We start from the raw sequence: 20,561 nt of genomic DNA, 5'->3' as shown, positions 1-20,561 counted from the left end.
ATTCAAAAGATTTCTTCAGCGTGCAAAAGAAGGGTAGACACTTATCCGTTGCTCTTGATACGAACATGTTCAAGGCAGCTACTTTGCCGATTAAACTCTACACTTCTTTCACGTTTTTTGAGGGGGCTATCTCTACTATGGCTTTGATCTTGTCTAGGTTGGCCTCGATACCTCTTTGAGACACCATGAAGCCTAGGAATTTTCCCGTTGTCACCTCGAATGCATACTTACTCGAATTAAGCTTCATGTTGTAGGAGCGAAGGGTGCCGAATGTTTCCTTAAGATCTTTCAAATGGTCTTCTTCTCTTCGGCTTTTTACCAACATGTCATTAACGTAGACCTGAACATTCCTCCTGATTTGGTTCGCAAACATCTTGTTCTTGAGCCTTTGATACCTCGTGCCCGTGTTCTTAAGGCCAAATGGCATTACTTTGTAACAAAAAAGACCTTAGTTGGTAACAAATGAAGTCTTCTCCTGATCTGCTTCATCCATCCGGGCCTGATTGTACCCTGAGAAGGCGTCCATGAAGCTCAGTAGCTAGTGCTGAGCTATAGGTTCTACCAGTACGTCGACTCGAGGAAGAAGGTAGCTATCCTTGGGGCATGCTTTGTTCAAATCCATAAAGTTTACACACATCTTCCATTTCCCGTTGGCTTTCCTGACCATCACCACATTCGCTAGCCAATCGGGATAGTATACTTCCCTGATAAAGCCCGTCTCTTGTAAGTTGCCGACTTCTGCTATTGCTCGGTCTCGCTCTTGGGCGAATACTCGCTTCTTCTGCCAGATGAGTGGAAAGCCTGACCATCACCACATTCGCTAGCCAATCGGGATAGTATACTTCCCTGATAAAGCCCGCCTCTTGTAACTTGCCGACTTCTGCTATTGCTCGATCTCGCTCTTGGGCAAATACTCGCTTCTTCTGCCAGACGAGTGGAAAGGAAGGTGATACATTCAGCCTGTGTACCATGACTGACGAGTCGATTCCTGGCATGTCTTCATGACTCCAAGCAAACATGTCCTGATTCTCCTTAAGGAAGGCTATGAGCTCTTGGCGAACCGTTGGGCTGGCGAAATTGCCAATCCTCGTGGTTCTGTCCGATTTGGAGCTATTGAAAGGTATCTCATTGAGCCTCTCTATAGGTTCTGCCCTCGTCCGCTGTTCCTCTATGCTCATGGTCTGTAGATGGTCGTCCATCTCCAGCATCACAATGTAGCATTCGTGCGCAGCTACCTGATCTCCTCGTAATTCCCCTGCTTTGTACTCCATGGGGAATTTAATCATCAAGTGGTAGATTGAAGTTATGGCCTTCCATAAGTCAAGGGTTGGTCGTTCTATAATGGCATTGTAGGCAGCGGAGCAATCGACAACAAGGAATGTAACATCCCTAGTGATTTGCTGAGGATAGTCCCCAATTGTTACAGGCAATGTGACCGCTTCAAAGGGGTATACCTTTGTTCCTCCAAACCTGATGAGTGGAGTGTTGGTTGGAACTAGATGTTCTCTATCGATCCACATCTGTTGGAACGTCGGATAGCAGAGCATATCCATGGAACTTCCGTTGTCAACCAAAACCTGGTATGTGTTATAGTCTCCTACTCGAATGCTCACAACGAGTGCGTTGTCATACGGGTGGTGAAGGCATCGAGTATCTTCTTTCGAGAAACCAATAATTGGGTTATCGACCTATGGCATTTTTGGGACGACGCCTGCCAGCTGAACGTTCTGAACCATTCTAAGGAAAGTCTTTCGAGCCTTCTTGGACGAGCCGGTGGTCGCCGTTCCTCCCACGATCATTCTTATGTCTCCTAGGGGTGGTTTGGGACGCTTATTGTCCCGTCAGGGGGCTTGCTCTTGAGGAGACGGATCTGTTCTCTCCCTGCTAACGAACTTCTATAACTTCCCTTGCTTGATAAGGGCTTCGATCTGCTATTTTGAGTCATAGCAGTCTGCCATGTCATGATTGTGATCACAGTGGAAACGGCAGTATCTTTCTCTAGGCTGTTTGTTGGGATCCCCCTTCAGCTTTCCAGGGAAGGTTAAGGCTCCTTCGTCCTTGATTTGCATTAGGACTTGGTCGATTGGGGCGGTTAGCGGGGTGAAGCTCGTAAACCTCCCCGCCGGGGGCTTACAGCGCCTGTCATCCCTTCTCTCTCCGGTTCTTGCCATGTTTTGCCCTCTATCCTGTCGCGTGTCTTCTTGCCTCTCTCTCTTCCTAGGCTTTTCCTCTCGAGTCAGTAGCGCATCTTCGACATTCATGTACTTAGTGGCCCTGTAAAGTACGTCCGACATGGTTTTTGGGTCGTTCTTGTATAAAGAAAACAAAAAATTAGCCTTCTACAACCCATTTGTGAGGGCTGCTACAAGTATCTTGTTGTTAACTTCATCGATCAAGAGTTCTTCTTTGTTAAAGCGGGCTTTGTAGGATCTCAGCATCTCGTCCTCTCGCTGCCTGATATTCATCAAGCACGCAGTAGACTTCTTATACCTATGCCCCCCAATAAAGTGCGAAGTGAACTGGGTGCTTAGCTCCTTGAAAGTACTGATGGAGTTAGGTGTCAACCGGCTGAACCAAATTCTTGCAGGACCCTTCAACATTGTAGGGAAGGCCATACATATGATCTCGTCTACTACTCCTTGAAGGTGCATTAAGGTCTTGAAAGTCTCTAGGTGATCGAAAGGGTCCTTGACTCCGTTGTAGCTTTCTATCTGTGGCATGCGAAGCTTCTGCAGTAGGGGGAAGGAGTTGACGGATGTGGTGAAAGGCAAGTCGGTTCGGTGGACCAGATCATCAAAATCACTGGACACTCGTCCTTTGAGGGCGCTCATCATAAGGTCCATCCATTCCTTCATCATCTACATCTCTGCGACAATGTGAGGGGGAGCCGTGCCTGTAGTGGAAGGACGGCTCATGTCTTGTCACTCCGGTCTGCTCGGGGTGTGACTACCTTTCAGCCCCTCTCAGTCTCTCCTCTCAGCACTGGTACCTTCTTTGTCTTCCTCTTGGGTACCCATAGCAGCGTTCTTCTGCCGTAACTGTTCTTCAAGGTCCTGATTCTGTTTAGTGAGACGTTCCATTGCTGCCGTGAGGGTTTGGACCTGCCTCTCCAGGGCAGTGGGTCGCGGCTCGTCTCCCTGAACATTGTTGTTAGTTGCCATTGAGCGAGTGAGTACCATGCAACTCTTTGTCCGGGAAGCAATAGGCTAAAGTGCGTGATTCCCACAGACGGTACCAACTGATGATGCTGAAAAATCAACAATGAGCTACACGGTCCTCATGTGCTCGAAACAACACCTGCACAACATGAAAAGAAAAGACCTTACAAAGAGCACCAGTGTGGTGTCGGCCAAGTATCCGCCGAAGGTCAAGTTAGAATTTTTCACAACTCTAGAGTGCCAGAGCAGGTAAATTGTGCGTACTTTGGTTAATAAGGGTATTGGGGCTTTTATAGTAGTAGAGGGTTGATATCTTTTCCTTGGTTTAGAAGTCCTTTCCTTATAAGAATCCTCATGATCGTATTTTACGGAACCCTTTCCTTATAGGAGTCTTTCTAAACGTGGGACGCAAGATATTTCCTTGTATACCTATGTGTGGAGGCCAAGTTATATCAGATCTGTCAATCTTGTGTGCCCTTCAGCTTAATGTCGTCACCCTTTTATCTTTGCTTCAAGTTGACACCGTCAGCTTGGAGCCGTAGACTCCAAATATATATTACGGAATACAAGGCTGATGGATTTGTCTGGAACATTACTCTATGCCTCTATATCAGTAAGTACATTTATATTTTATCCTTATCACTCCCTATAGATTTGTTTTTCCTTTGCATTCACTCGCTTCACCTTCATCTCCAAAAAAAAAATTAAAAAAAAAAAAAAAAAATCTCAAGATGTTAAGGTCATTGCATTGGAGGTCTCTGGTGGTTGTAGGCTTTTGTTTCTTCGGTTGTGTGGGAGGTGAAATTTTTTAATTTATGATACTGTATTTTAAAAAGTAGTGATTGTGTGTGGTGACTCTATTTTGTTGTTTAGTGAAATGCTGATGTGTCATGTTATTATTGGAGGGTGTAAAAAATGGGTGTTTGTACTAGGTCTGGATTGAATGTATTCTTAATTAGGGATAAGTCTTTCAATGTTTTTGATTTGATTGAATAGTGATTGAGTTTGTGGGATTATATTTTAATTTACTTATTATTTGTCTACAGGTACATGTTCTATTTGTATATGGAAAAAGTTGTTAGGTCTATATGTTTTAATGTTGTCAAATGGGCCAAATTGTGTGTTTAGTCATGAGTTTTGACATGTCTTAAAATGATAATTGAAGATTAAGTTGAAGACGTAAAGGATACTTAAGAACAACTCAAGAAAAGTGAAATTTCAATGACCTCGACTTCATGCCTAACTCCACCTTGATTGCACTTGACTATAGCCTCGATTCGACCCGATCAATCGAAGCTTGAAAGTGAAGTTTCTATTTCCTCTTACTCCAGAAAATTAGCAAAAATAAAAAATACAAAAAGTTGAATAACTAGTTCGTTTCAAGCCTAATTTGAGCTCTACTTGTTGGGATATAAAAGGGACATTATAAGTCATCCCTAGAGATGATCTTAAAAAGCTCTATTTGTGAGAATAGGGTTCTGTAAAGTTTTTCTTAAATTCATCGTATCGAAAGGTTTCAAGTAGATCTGAAGATTAGTTGATGAAAAAGTTGAAGCTATAGCTCCAACCAAAGACTTGCTATTGTAAAGAAAACATTCAAGAGGTTCTTCAATTCAGTTAGAGGTTCTAGTTGTGATCATGAGTGCTTCATCCATGGAGGCACTTCATATAGTTAAGAAGTTCAGAGATTCTAGTGTAGTGAAAAGCTTTCTCTGTAAGCTTTCTACGAATAGTAAAGTCTAGGAAAATGTTTTTCCTAAAATTGTAAAAATTTCCCTTGCTATAGTAGATTTGTTTCATTGGTAAGTTTTTAATTTTCTCTAGTAGTTTTTATTTTGGGACAGTTTCCATTGGAAAGGTCCCCCCAGTGGTTTTATTTTCCCTCTTCTCTCAAATCGTGTTAGGAGGGCTTCTTGTACTGGACAATTCGATGGTGGCTAGTTCCCATCTTGCATCCTGATCTTTATTTATACACGTGGCATTTTCTATCCAAAAAAGGAAGAAGAAGATTAATGCATATATGCCTGCCATCGTTTCATTGAGGAATTTACCTGAACTAATGTGCAATGAATTAATAAGACTAGTGGCAAGGAATAAGTTTATTTTTACAATAAATGCATTTATTGTAAAATCTGATGCGTAAAAGCTAAGTTCATAAACCCAAAATCTCCAAATTCTTGCACATTTTGGTATGAAATCTGCCCACCAAATGTCCTAGCAACTTGTTAAAAATACATTCTTTTATTTATTGTCTTTTCGATCCTGTTCCTGCATCAAAATCCCAAGTAGGCCCTCAGAAGAACGCATCAAACTGGAAGAACCACTTTGTTTCCGGTCTTTGAAAGAAGAATCTTCCCATCTAGTTCAATTAGCCCTCTTTCTTAGTGTAAGCCATGATCACTGGTACGGAGCTTTACAATATATTTGCGGCCATTGTGCCCTTATATTTTGCTATGCTATTAGGTTTTGCCTCGGTTAAGTGGTGGAAAATATTCACACCGGAGCAGTGCACAGGCATCAACCGCGTTGTGGCGTTGTTTGCGGTTCCATTACTTTGTTTCCACATTGTTGCCACCAACAACCCTTATATCATGAACTTTCGGTTCATCGCTGGAGACTCTCTTCAAAAAGTGGTCATTCTTGTAGCTCTCTTTCTATGGCAAGCTTTGAGCAAAAAGGGCAGCATTGAATGGACCATCACCATGTACTCACTCTCCACCCTCCCTAACAATCTCTTCATAGGAATACCTCTCATGACAGCCATGTACGGAGAGATCTCTAGAAGTCTTATGGTCCAGGTTGTGGTTCTTCAGGCTATTGTTTGGTATAATATCTCGCTCTGCTTGTTTGAGATCAGAGCTGCAAAGGTCCTCATTGCTGAGCAGTTTCCTGAGACTGCAGGTTCCATCGCCTCCTTCAAGGTTGAGTCCGACCTTATTTCGCTCAGTGGTCAAGACCCAATAGAGGCGGAGACTGAGATCAGTGACGACGGAAAGCTTCACGTGGTTTTGAGACGATCTTCGATTAATAGGTCCTTTGGAATGTATTCCCGTTCCAGCGTGGGTTCCCTTACCCAAAGACCGCAAGCATCAAACCCAGCCAATAGTGTAGAGATTTACTCAGTACAATCTACTCCACAAGAACCCTACCGTTCAATTTCAATAAATTCAAGCTTTAGCCAAACAGATGGGAATTTTCTGCACCCTATGTTTGGATACATGGAGTCAATTCCAAAACATGGTTACACAAGGACCCGTGATCGATTTTCACCTTACGCATCACCAGATCATCTGATGCTTTTAGGGTCTACGCCTAGCAGTAATTATCGAAAGATGAAACATAGTTTCAGTGTTGGTGGTGGTGTTGGTGTTGGTGGTGGTGAAGTTCCTAATAACAAGCAGGGGCTTCACATGTTTGTTTGGAGCACAAGTTCTTCACCAGTTTATGATGTGCATAACAATGGCAGACATGCTTTCAGCACTACTAATACTGCTCTTAAACATGATTCCACTACGCCAGGAGGTGAACTACCTTTTCTTTGTGATTTTTGTGAAATTAATATTGCTTTCGGACATTGATTATATCAAATGATCAAAGTTCTTTACTCATGATCACATATCAAAGAGGAGTTTATCATCGATAATCAATTGAAACCTTTGAGGTATATATATGAGCTATCTGCAGGGAAAATCACCAGGGATAGGGAGCTTGATCTAGAGGAAGAGGCTAACTTCAAGGCAAGTAGGTTTCACAGGAAACAACTTCAGATGCCGCCCACAAGTGTCATAACTAGGCTTGTATTCATCATGGTTTGGAGGAAGCTTATAAGAAACCCTAGTACCTACGCAAGTGTTTTGGGTCTTATATGGTCCTTAATAGCATTCAGGTATTTAAGAAAATTTCAAATTAATGATTATCACACACCAATTATTGCATACTTACTGTATACACACTACCATAAATTAATACTATTAGATAATTTAGATTTATAGTTGTTCTTACATGTTTATGAAATTCTTTGCTGTCTATTTTGCGCATTTTTCGTTTTTTAAATAACCAATGACAATGAATACTTCATTACAATATATATATATATATATATATATATATATTTATATCTTTCCACTTCCAAATTCTTATATTTGTTCCACAGAATTATAGTTTTCGGTTTTGATTTAGGCAGTAGGCACCATATATTACAGCTCGATAATAAATATAGCTTTTTTTTTTCAAAAAGGAAAAAAAAAAAAAATATATATATATATATAGCTTTGTTTTAGAGAAATAATTCATTTATTGCAAATCATTGCCGATACAATAAAATTAAATAATTGTGCTGGCTTCTGCTTATAGACTCTCAAGGCTGAGCATATACACTGTTCTCTCCAGCTAAGTTGTCATAGAGCATGTCAAATTTAATCCATTACAAGAAATATATCCGTTTGATGCACGGGTTAGTTCAATTTATATATCCTAGCTAGGAATTTACAAGTAGCATGGTTAATTTTTTTTTTTTTTTTTAAATGTTAAATCATATGACCAAAGTCTAACATCAACACTTTCTCAAAAAAAGAAAAACTCTAACATCAACGGTTCTCAAAAAAAAAGTCTAACATCAACGACAAATTTTCCGTCAAAACAGAAGACTATTAAAAAAAAAAATTAAAGGTTAAAATAATTTAAAATAAATATTGAAATTTCCTTTAAAATTTAAAATTTTTTAGTAATAAAAATATAATTCAAATAATAATTTAAACTTATTGGAATTTTAGTAATAGAGTTTCATCCATAACAAAATTAATTAGTCTATTAGTTTTAGATTGGCATGGCCTGTTGTTTAATTTGGATGTAAAATTATATGTAAACTAAAGAAGGATTTTTCTATAATGTTATTGAAAATTTACAATAAAAAGATAGTATTTCAAGTTACATGGTAAAAGCAAGTAGGATTTTATCAAAATAATAATAATAATATTGCATAAACTTTTACTAATTGAGTTTTAACAGGAGTACTTTAATAATAAATCTCCTTTGATTTTTTATATTATAAGGAAAGATAATATGAAAAAGAAAAAAGATATAAACAGGCATTACAAAAAACGCGTTTTTAAGCCGCGTTTTTTAGTGATACACTTGGGGACAAACATAGCTTAAAAAATCCAACTTTTATTACAATATATGGTTAAATTTCTTAACTCTCTTGCATTTTTAGGTGTCACATTAAATTGCCAACAATCATAGATGGATCCATAACAATGATATCGAGCGCAGGCATGGGAATGGCTCAATTCAGTTTAGGTACCCTTTTGCAACTAATGCTTCACATTGCATATTGTTTCATTTTTTTCTTTTTTCTTCTTTTTCTTTTTTCCTTCCTTTTTTTTTCCTTACTTTATTTTATTTTACAATTAAAAAAAGAAAAAGAAATGTCCAAACTTAAACTTTACACCATATTTTTTATTAGGTCTTAGATTTATAATTTTGTCAATTAATAAAGTCTTAAATTTATTATGAAATTATTTCAATTTGAAGTTTTTGTCAATATTTTTTATTCATTTTCATTATTATGGGCAATAATAAAGCAAAGAAAAGCAGGAAATTATTAATTAAACTTTACATTTCACTTAATTAAAACTTATTCATAAATCAATTTCCCAGCTATTGAAAGAGAGGGTAGAAAGAGAAAACCTCATTTGGTGCCCATTTGGTTGAGGTGATTTGGGGAAGGATGGAAAATGGGAGAGAAAAATATATAGGGGAGAAAATGGTAGTTTTGGTTGTTTGGTTGGAAGGGAAAAGTGATGATTTTGGCGGGGCTCGAGTGTTTTTTCTCTTAACTCACTAAAAATCAATCTCCCCAATTTGGGGAGAAAATAGAAGAGGAAATGGGGTAGATGGGAAATGACTCATTTACCTCTTTTTGTGTTTGTTTGTTTGGGTTTTTTTTTTTTTTTTTTTTAAATTACTTTTTATAAGCTATTAAAAATTTTGATTTATATAACAGAGGTATAAGAGTAAATTTATATAAATTACATTTCCTTACGACTCATTTTTTCTTCTCAACCAAACAAGGAGTCTTCCTTCCCTCAACTTTTCCACGCTCCCAAATAAACACACATGAGGAGAAACTAATTATTTTTTATCCCCCACTTTTTTTTCCAAAGACTATTTCTATCCCCCACTTTTTTTATCCCCTAACCAAATACTTAGTTGGAGTAAAGAAGCGATTTCCAGGGTTTTCCTTTTTGTTTTCCTGCTTCATTAATCATTAATGCCCTCAATAAAGAATGTGCTTATGGGATTCAAATTTAAATAGTTTCATAAATTTGTAACTTTAATCGACAAAGATAAGATCTAATCTAAGGAATAAAATCTAAACCTTTTTATGTCAATTCCTTTTTCTTTTCTTTTCTTTTTTTTCAAGTAATGAACCAATTATATATTAATTGCTTTACCAGGTCTATTCATGGCTTTACAGCCAAAGTTCATTGCTAGTGGAAAACCCATGGCAGCGTTTACAATGGTTGTTAGGTTCTTGATCGGCCCTGGAGTAATTGCGGCAACCTCTTTAGCTGTTGGTCTTCGTGGAGTTCTTTTGCAAATTGTAATTGTTCAGGTACACCAACTAAAATTGAAAGGATTCTCAAAAAAAAAATATATATATATATATATATATCGAAAGCGCGCATTCTCTGATATCGATATTAATTAATTAATTCAGTTAATATATGAACAAATAAACTCCGCAAAACCTTGACATTAATTAAACCTTCCATTCCACAATACTTCATTTAATTCTTTTAAAATTATGCTGTAGCATTGTTTATATCCAAAATTATGTTTAGACTTCTTTAGTTCATAACATTACTTCCCAAATGGAGGGATGTTTGAGCACTTGCATTAGTGCTTGTATAATAAAAAACAATATCGCATTTTAGCCAACCCTAGCCCAAAAATCACCCACTTCATACCATACAAAGTTGTATAAAAATATATGGTTGCTATATCAACCACGTAGATATATGGTACTATAGTTTTTTATTCTTTCTTTATGTATTTTGAGAATAAAGGAAAATAGTAGATAATGATTTTTTTTATTTTTTATTTTTGGAGAGAGAAAGATAATGGTTGTTATGTATGAAGAAAGAAAAATAATTAAAAAAAATAGAAAAAAACTGATATTTTAAAATTATATAATCTTAATATGAGATGTTTTAAAAAATGAGTATGTAAAATAAATAAATAAAGTAAATTCTTATACTAAAATAGACAAAAATATTTGTATGAGCTAATGCGAATACTGATAAACTTTAAGAGAGACTCTTGAAAATACCGGATGTGTTATAGTTACGTAAACAATTCTAAGAATAACAAACTTGCTATTTTCAACCTTTACCTCTTGTCACAGGCTGCTCTTCCCTTAGCAATTGTTCCCTTTGTGTATGCTAAGGAGTACGATGTTCATCCAGACATAATTAGCACTGCGTAAGTTTTTTTTTGGATTTTTCTTAGTTAAGATTTAGAAGAAAATCTTATATAAGAAAATATGTGGGTATAGAGTAATGAATTAAAATGATAATAATAACCATAAGTTAATCCTGGTGTTACAATTTTTGCAGGGTTATTTTTGGATTGATCCTTGCCGTGCCCGTTACAATTATTTACTATGTACTTCTTGGGCTTTGAGTTCTGGTTAAATGCAAATCCAAGTTAGGCTGAGGAGGATGGACACCATCTGATTTGATTTCTCATTGTTGGACTCTACGTATTTGATTACTTTTGCTATCTTACCCAGTATATGAATCAAAAAGTCTGTTACTAAACAAATTTTCACTGACTTTTTCACATAATTCTTTTCCTTTTGTTTTGTGGTGAATACGACTAAGAGGGTAAGTGAAATTTTCTATGACAATTTTGGTGTTTGTAGAATTACTAGGTAGAAAGTAGTCGTTGGCAAAGTTAAGATTTTTCTCAGTGAGGTGAACTCTGACTAAATATATAAAAGAAATATATATACATACACACATCGAATTAATATTGGTTTTTATTCATATTTCAAATCAATTATTCATTATAATTTTCCTGGATTAGTTTATGTTTTCTTGAATGTGTTGTATGATAAACCTTAACACTTTTTAATAATATAAATTCATTTTTAGGGGGTAACCTAATATGGAAAATGAATTTTGAATCAAAAGTGTTGAGACTTCAATAATACTTCCAAGGGTAAGATTGATAATAACTTGGTCTTGGTGAGTTCTAAGTCAAATCCAGAAGGAAGTGTATTGATTGAAGATCTAAAAGAAAAAATAGATTAAAACTATACAAATTAATTGAAGATATATTATGATTTATTTAAGAAAAACAAATCAAATTGAGGAAAAAGAAAATATCATAAAAAATAAAGGTATTAGGATTACACAACATGCATGTCAAATAGTAATTTTAACAATTATGTTTTATAATTTAGTCAAATGATTTAACAATAAGATCACACAAGGATTAATGTACCTTGTAGCTCAACTATTTTCCAACAAAAACGTTCAGGATTCAAGTCCACACTTTCCCAACTATCAAATAATATAATTGCTATTAATTGGAAGGGTTTGGTTAACGGGTGCCTTTAATACATATTTTTATGGACTATTTTAGGAAAGTTTTGATACCACTTCTATGAAAAATATAAAAAGAGGTAAAAAAAAATTAATTACTTTTTTATTTTTCCATAAAATATTTTTAAAAATATTTCCTAAACCAATACCTTCATGGCATCCACCATTCAAGTATAAAAACATAGTTTTTTTTTCCGATATGACATACAAAATGTGATAGGCCACAAACTGAATGACCCTTTGTGATAGAAATTAATTAATTAATTAGTCAAGTTATTAATTAATCAATTTATCATGCAAACGCGTGGTAGTACAAACAAATCACCAATAAACTAGTTATGTAGCGAAAAATAAATAACACGATGATTTGTTTACGAATGGGGAAAACCTAACGGTAAAAACCCCACCGGGTGATTTTTAGGTAACCACTCCCGAAACTCCACTATTATCACAACAAGCGGTTACAAGTAAAGGAATCTCAAGTACCTTACCAACCTACAATTGAACCCTTACCCCAATACCCAATTGGACTTGTTCTGTAGTGACAGTTCCCCTTTCAGATGCATGACTCCCAAATACGTGACTAACCAATTGCACGAATCCCAGTACGCGACTTCAATCACCAACTAAGAAGATTGTTGGTTGCAAAGTTCTTCAGTTCATCCACACGATGAAGATCAAAAAGATGCTTGGTCACAAAACCCTACGATGCACATACACAGCAACTTTTTCAAGAGAAAGTGATGAACTAGGGCAAGAACTTCATCTCTAGTCACAATTTACTTGAACAGAGTTTGCTCAATGTTTATGCAACTTGTGAACTGTTTGACGACCCTTAAAACAATCATTTTATATGTTTAGGGTTAGGAGAAAAGAAAACCCAAAGACATATTCATGGATCCCAAGAAAATCAAATTAGAATTCTGAAATTCTTAAACCTCAACAGATAGGAGGTGCCGAGCAGCTGTTGAGTAACTGTCGAGCACACCAGGTTTTGAACAGCTTTCTTAAGCTTAATAGATGCAGCTGTCGAGCCAACTGTCGAGTTTTAATGAATCTGCACTATTAGCTTGTTTTCTTGGACAGACTTGAAGGTTTCAACACTTGATCTTGAAACATAGTTTCTTGAAGTATTTAAACACATCCTAAATCTACTCAGATACAAGTAAAATACGTTTTGTCAAAGGATAAACCAATTACATAAAATAGTGACATATGTTCTTAACAAGTGAAACATATATGTCCTAACAAAATGTACTATGCATATCAAATGTTAAAAAAGTATTGTATTGATTATGGTCTTTAATTGTAAGATATATAAATGTGTATCGTATGAATCATATGCATTGAATGATACATAGATATATGAATTTAAATTGGACTTTTTTCTTAAAATTTGTGTTTTAAATTAAGTTGAACAAGTTGTTGGACTTGTTTAACAAAAAATTATTTGGTGACTTGATTGAGCCCAATAAAATAACATGTACATGAGGTCTTTCTTATTTCCTTCTCTCTCATACAAACTTTTGACCACACTTAACACTTAACTTTCACACTTATGAATTTTTTTATATTATGAATAAAGTATTAAATGATAATATGATTATCAAAAAAAAATTATTAAATGATAATATAATTAAATTTTTGTTATTAATAATATAAGTCCAAGAAACTTGAATGCCATAAAGAAATATAAAATACAAAAAGTGATAATAAACTTTGGAGATGACTATGAAAATTGATTAGAAGAGAAAATGTCAATGATGATATGATTTTTTTCAAATGGCATCAATAATTGTAACATTAACTTGGACTAAAGATGAAGTTGATTAGGAAAGATGTAAATATAATGAGAACAACAATATTATTTTATCTTAAATGTTATGTATCATCACTTTTAAGTTTGACAAATTTAACCATGGATCGTATAAATATATTTAAAATTGATTTATTTAGGTAATTTTGTTAAATATTTTGTACAATTTTTTTTTTTTGTTGAGAATTGTACAATTGATAACTTAATTAGTAACCCTCCCTTAAAAGTTACCATGGCTTTTGAGTGGAGTTATGGTGTGCCTTTATGTTAGAACCCCTTTACCTCTCTCTTGTGTGTGTGTGTATGTGTTTGTTTCTCAAAAAAAAAAGAAAAGGTAATTGTCCCACATTACTTAAAAGAGAGTGTTGTATGTAGTATAACTTGCCCCACCCTCCCTTAAAAGTTATCATGACTTTTGAGTGGAGTTGTGATGTGTCTTTGTGTTAAAACCCCTTTCCCTCTCCCTTGTGTGTGTGTTTGTTTCTCAAAAAAAATAATAATAATAACTTAATTAGTCATTAGTTGAATATATTTAAAACATATAATAAATATGCATTTTATATTTACATATCTATAATAATTTTTTATAATTTACATATCTATAATAATTTTTTATAATTTATATTAAGTATTTGTACATGTTACGATAACAATATGATAGAATATCATATACAATACAATATTTTCTCAAAAAAATATATATAATAAAATAAAATAACGATTTACGTTTGACAACTATATATGAAAATACTAACTAGTAACTACTTTTATTATGTCCTCCATTGTCATTATTGCCCACATTTAAAAGCACTTCATCATTTTGATAGCCAAATGAATGCAACAACTACAAAATATTTTTAATTTGTAATTTGCCAATTCATCAAAAAATTGTATGCCAAATGTTATATATGCTAATACTCTTTTCAGTTTAAGGTATTTATAGCAAGAGCTTTAGATTTTAAGGTCTAATTTCTATAATAAAACTAAACAGACCACATTTTTTTCCCAGCTCAAAATACTGTGAAGTATTTAGTGTTTGGCGTACTTATTCACTCATATTGGTATTTGTTAACTAAATTATAACAAACATTGATTTTTATCTTAAGCATTAGAGAGGTAGAAAAAAAAATATTCTCTAGATCTCATATCATAATGTATTTTTGGATGTTCTAAAATATATTTATTTTCTAAATATAAATAATTTTTCTTACATACCATTTATTTTAGTTAGAAAATACAATACTCCTTTTTTTTATTAGTTTTGTTTGAATTTATATAAATTAAATGTACTTTTGGAAAGTTGATATTTATTTTTTTAAAAATAAGTTAAATACAATTCCGTTAAAAAATTAAAATTTTTCTAAACAAGACTGTCAATATGTTATGAAACCACTTGCTTGTGTGTTTGTTTCTGACGGAATAGGTTGTCTCCATTGGAAACTGTAATATTAAAAGAAATAATAATAAAATTAAGTCAGGGTCCAAGTTCCCACAACAAGCTTTATTAAATAGAGACAGAATCTTGCTGCAACCGCGGATCACTCAAAATTGCTTAACTCATGTGCTTAAACGAGTACAGTGGCGACGAGTAAGGTTTATCTGCAGTAAATACAGACTCATCTTCATTTTTTCTTTATGAGTCAAAGTCATGCACATATATATAATGTAACGCATATTCATATACGTTTAAATCTCCCACTTATTTATTTATTAGTATTTTATAATAAAAACTCTGCAGAGTTTTGAGTTCCCACAACCGCACAGAAGAGGATCGAATTTTTCCTCTCTCACGACAACTTCTGATTTAAAAAGTAATTTCTTTCAGCGATGTTGACGAGGCTGTTCCTCGCTCTGGTTCCTATCCCGCATTGTTATCAAATCCTTTTCAAACGAGTGGTGATATATGCACACCGCGTAAGATTCACAATTTTAAGCTAAAATTGTATTTTAAATTCACTTTTAAAATTATAATTAAAATCATATTTTCGTACACAATTTTACGTGCAATCAGAAGTGTATAATAAAATAATAAAATAATAAAAAATATGCTAGTATACACAATCTATTACACAAAATTTTACACATACTTGAAATGCACTATGCTCACGATTTCAGTGCATTTGGTATAAAAATGTGAGTAATAGGCAGTAACCTAATCAGATTTAGCCTTTTTAGACTCTAGTGTTGTCAACTAAAATAAAACCAATATATCAAACTGATAAAGAGGTTAAGGAGTTTCTTGTTCTGAATACTTTGAACAAGCAAATTAAAAGAGACCCTCTCTCTCTCTATCTCTCTCTCTCTCTCCACTAGTTATATATGATCTCCAGTACGTACGTAGTTAAGCAAGCAATATGATTCGTGGTAAGGACATTTACGATGTGTTTGCGGCCATTGTGCCTCTATACGTTGCTATGCTATTAGCATATGGATCGGTGAGGTGGTGGAAAATCTTCACACCAGACCAGTGCTCTGGTATCAACCGATTTGTGGCTGTGTTTGCAGTTCCATTACTTTCCTTCCATTTCATTTCTTCCAACAATCCTTATGCCATGAACTATCGCTTCATTGCTGCTGATTGTCTCCAAAAAATGGTCATTCTTACAGCTCTCTTTCTATGGCAAACATTTAGCAAAAATGGCTGCCTTGAGTGGATGATTACCCTCTTCTCTCTCTCCACTCTCCCCAACACTCTTGTCATGGGAATCCCACTCTTGAAGGCCATGTATGGAGATTTCTCAGGAGATCTCATGGTCCAGATTGTGGTTTTGCAGAGTATTATTTGGTATACTCTCATGCTCTTCTTGTTTGAGTTCAGAGGTGCAAAGCTACTCATTTCGGAGCAGTTTCCAGAGACTGCTGGCTCCATCACTTCCTTCAAGGTTGAGTCTGACGTTGTTTCACTCAACGGTCGTGACCCATTACTCGCTGATGCTGAGATCGGTGAGGATGGAAAACTTCACGTAGTTGTGAGAAGATCTGGTGCTGCATCAGCTTCATCATCTATGGTTTCCTCATTTAACAAGTCCCATGGCCATGGACTTGGACTAAGTTCCATGACTCCACGAGCATCCAATCTTACTGGTGTAGAGATCTACTCAGTACAGTCTTCCAGAGAGCCAACACCAAGAGCTTCAAGCTTCAACCAGACAGATTTCTATGCAATGTTTGCTAGTAGCAAAGCACCAAGTCCAAAACACAATTATGAGTCTTCAAAAGGAGCAACACCAAGGACTTCAAATTTTGATGATCATGATATGCAGCTTCTTAATAGTAATAACAAATTTGGGAAGAAAACTAGAGGAGGAGCGAGGAGTATGAGTGGTGAGTTGTTTAATGTTAATGGTACAGTTGCAGGGGGTAATTACCCTCCTCCAAACCCTATATTTTCAGGGTCTAGTACTAGTGGTGTCCAAAGGAAGAAGGAGATGGCTGTGCAGCCTAGCAAAGAGCTTCACATGTTTGTTTGGAGCTCAAGTGCTTCTCCAGTTTCCGAAGGCAATCTCAGACATGCAGTCAATCGAGCTGCCTCCACTGACTTTGGGGTCCTTGATCCTTCCAAAGCTGCCACTCAACTTCAGACCGCTGTTTCAAGAGGTAATTGAAATAATGTTTTGACGATTTTATTTTTATATAAAAAAAATAAAAATAAAAACATGATTTTCTGATTTCAAAGAGAGTGCCTATGGAGTGTATAAAATATAATAACAAGAGCGTAACAATAGTTTCCCTTATTTATATATGTGTAAATTAAATTTTAGTACATACTATTATCCAATTAATATATTCAGGACTTTCAACCGCATTTGTCTCTTTTTGATTATGTATTTGCATGCAATGCAAACTCACATCAACCGTTTCAGTTTAAGATGTACTTCACTACATGCTATTGTTCAAACTTCTTTTACCATTTTCAAATGCTAAAAAACAGTAAAACACTTATCAGTGCATACATACAGCTTGTTCTTAAAATGCTAATCCTAGATTAATGGAAATTAATTTTATGAATGAATGAATGTGTTGTGTCTTTTAATTTTCATTACCTTTTTTTTTTGGGTCTCTCTGTTGTTGAAATCACTGAGATAAAGGCATTCATGATGATTCAGGTGAAAATATCAGTCCAGCAAGCAAAATTAATGGGGACAAATCAGAGCTTGAAATAGAGGAAGGATTGAAGTTCCCAACAAATGGGTCACCTTACACATGCCAGAAAAAAGTAGTGGATATGGAAGAAAGCGATGGAGCGAAGAAGCACCAAATGCCTCCCGCAAGTGTCATGACTAGGCTTGTACTTATCATGGTTTGGAGGAAGCTTATAAGAAACCCTAATACCTACTCAAGTCTTATCGGCCTTACATGGTCTCTCATTTCATACAGGTACCCCAATATAACTGAAATCTTGTTTTCAAAATTAAGTTTCAATCAATATATGTGTGCATACATAAAATTCTTAGGTACTCTCGAAACACAGAAAAATAATGTTTTTCTTTTTTTATATTCATAATACACTCTACCATGAATTTAATAAATGGACTCCATCATAAATGTGAGAGGAAAAAACATCATTTTTCATATTTTAGAAATATCTAAGAATTATTCCGTGTACTTTTTGGAAGTATCTAAGAATTATTCTGTGTACTTTCGAAGCACAGAAAAATAGTGTTTTTCTCTTTTTATATTCATAATGCACTCCACTATGAATTTAATAAGTAGACTCCATCATAAATGTGAGAAAAGAGAACATCATTTTTCATATTTTGAAAGTATCTAAGAATTATTCCGTGTACACTATGTCTGATAATCACCACTGACATACATATTTATTGTCCTTGTCACTTGTCATCATCCTTAATTAAGAAAATTTTCCGGAGTTGCTTGTCTATCCATCTCGAGTGTTACTGCACATCTTTTTACTCTATTTTCTTTTATTTTATATTTGTAGGGTAATTAAATATTAAGGAACTGGTATATCACAACAAATTATGGTTGGTTCACGTCTAGGATGCATGGTTCAAGAAAATGATCTGCTTCATCATCTCATATACTTTGCTGTGTGGAATAATATAAATTACTCTAATTTGTTCTTAGGTATCACATCCAAATGCCAACTATCATTAAAGGATCCATTGCAATATTATCTGATGCAGGATTGGGAATGGCAATGTTCAGTCTGGGTACCTTCCTCAACTAAGTGACTCGTCACAAAGAATTTACTACGTTCTGAATCTTATTATTAATATATTGGGAAAAAAAATACTTAGCAGTAATTTCTTTCAAATGACGAATCTGGGTAATGTTTGATTAATTAGGTTTGTTCATGGCTTTACAACCAAAGATCATTGCTTGTGGAAATTCCGTGGCAGCATTTTCAATGGCTGTTAGGTTCTTAACTGGTCCAGCAGTAATTGCAGCAACCTCAATCGCTATTGGTCTTCGTGGGGTGCTTTTGCATGTTGCCATTGTTCAGGTATACCATCTAACTTTTGAAAGTATTTCCTCATCAAGAAATAAGGGAAGCTGATATATATGATTGAAAGAATTAGGTTGGGAGGACAGAATAGTGAGAGAATGAAAAATATTAGGAGGATGGAAATTTCAAAAAAAAAAATTGAAAAGATTGATATTTTTCTTTGTTTTTTTTATAGAAGAAATAAGAATTTTTTTTAAAAAGGTGAGAATATAGAAAATGTACAAAAAATTCTTTTATTTAATTGGGAAGAAAAAAAAGAATTAATAATTTTGTATTAATCATTATTATGCCCTTATTAGTTTTTAATTATAAGAAATATTTTTAAATATATTTAATAGTAACTCAAATTTTATTTCAATTGGAGCAAAATTTTAAATGTGCTCTCCCTCCCTATTTTCTTCCTCCTTTCCCTTTAATTATTTGAAGAATAAATTTTGTGGGCTTGGATGGAAAACCCCAAAAAAAAAAAAAAAAAAAAAAAAAAAAACCACCCATCCTTATTTTCCATGATCCGAATCTCAGGACCCATTTTTTAATGTTGTTTTAGTAAAGTTATTTGTATTTTACTGAAATACGTGTAAGTGAAAAAATGTATGAAAATACGTGTAATGTTATCTAAATACTAAAAACTATTATTTAAAATACGCTACCAAACAGCCTCTCAATTTCTCCTGCATCTTTCTTCCTCCATCTTTTTTTTATCTTCTCAAAAAAAAATATATCTTTAAAGATAATCAAAGATAAGATTGCAGATTGCTTCACCTAGAATGATCAACTTTGACTTCATATCCGCAGGCTGCTCTTCCCCAGGGAATCGTTCCCTTTGTATTTGCCAAGGAGTACAATGTGCATGCCAACGTACTTAGCACTGCGTAAGTTTTCTGTTTTCTATAAAAAATTAAAATTAAAATTAAAAAAAAAATTCAGTTAATTATTAGAACAAGCAAATGATGATAAAAAGTTGACATAAGTTTTGGTGTTATTTATTTATTTTTGCAGAGTTATTTTTGGAATGCTGGTTGCCTTGCCCATAACTGTTCTTTACTATGTGCTTCTTGGGCTGTAACTTGTGGACAGAAGTAAAGACAAGGGAAAGCAAATATAGTATTGTAAATCCAAATTAGGCTTATTATATGCAAATGTCCGGGGAAGAACAATGCCATTGTATTCAGTGCGTAACAATTATAATTTATAAGATCGTGACCATCCCTAGCTATATATGACCATTGGAATTGAAAATATAGCATCCATTTGCTTCGATCTTTAAGTTCTTTCGTCTAAGTTATTTGTTTTACTTTGCTTTTTACTCGGTTTATACAGTTAGATAGCGGAAGGTAATAGAATAGATAGTAGAGAGGAAGGCAGAAGGTTAAATTTGAATGTATTTCAATTTTTGCTACACCAATATCAATTATCAAAGAAGCTCAGATTTTTGTCTACATAGCTAGTTTAAGTTTTAATTTTATTTGTGGGTTCCAGTTAGCTCAACTGGTAAAGTCTAGGTT

The 20,561-nt window shown here is 34.6% G+C and overlaps 2 protein-coding genes across 3 annotated transcripts; both read left to right on the top strand.

Moving 5' to 3' along the window:
• The first annotated feature begins 5,551 nt into the window (after positions 1 to 5,551).
• On the top strand, positions 5,552 to 10,844 carry LOC115968358 (auxin efflux carrier component 2-like). The gene is made up of 6 exons (XM_031087743.1): positions 5,552 to 6,680; positions 6,783 to 7,044; positions 8,371 to 8,456; positions 9,617 to 9,774; positions 10,567 to 10,643; positions 10,778 to 10,844. Exons 1-6 carry the CDS (start codon positions 5,552 to 5,554, stop codon positions 10,842 to 10,844), a joined length of 1,779 nt encoding a protein of 592 aa, XP_030943603.1.
• A 5,087-nt stretch (positions 10,845 to 15,931) lies between these two features.
• On the top strand, positions 15,932 to 20,225 carry LOC115978155 (auxin efflux carrier component 2). 2 transcript variants are annotated; one of them, XM_031100174.1, is made up of 6 exons: positions 15,932 to 17,183; positions 17,693 to 17,963; positions 18,675 to 18,760; positions 18,896 to 19,053; positions 19,852 to 19,928; positions 20,056 to 20,225. In XM_031100174.1, the coding sequence occupies exons 1-6, from the start codon at positions 15,941 to 15,943 to the stop codon at positions 20,120 to 20,122; spliced, it is 1,902 nt and encodes a 633-aa protein (XP_030956034.1). In that variant the 5' UTR covers positions 15,932 to 15,940; the 3' UTR covers positions 20,123 to 20,225. The 2 variants fall into 2 exon arrangements, with proteins under 2 accessions (XP_030956034.1, XP_030956035.1); XM_031100175.1 differs by lacking the exons at positions 19,852 to 19,928; positions 20,056 to 20,225 and having other exon boundaries at positions 18,734 to 18,760; positions 18,896 to 18,995.
• Positions 20,226 to 20,561: the final 336 nt, after the last annotated feature.

The sequence above is a fragment of the Quercus lobata genome, chromosome 2 (genome assembly GCF_001633185.2).
Source record: "Quercus lobata isolate SW786 chromosome 2, ValleyOak3.0 Primary Assembly, whole genome shotgun sequence".
NCBI classification, from domain to species: Eukaryota; Viridiplantae; Streptophyta; class Magnoliopsida; order Fagales; family Fagaceae; genus Quercus; species Quercus lobata.
Note: the sequence above shows the minus strand (reverse complement) of the source record. Positions and strands in the feature narration are given on the sequence as shown.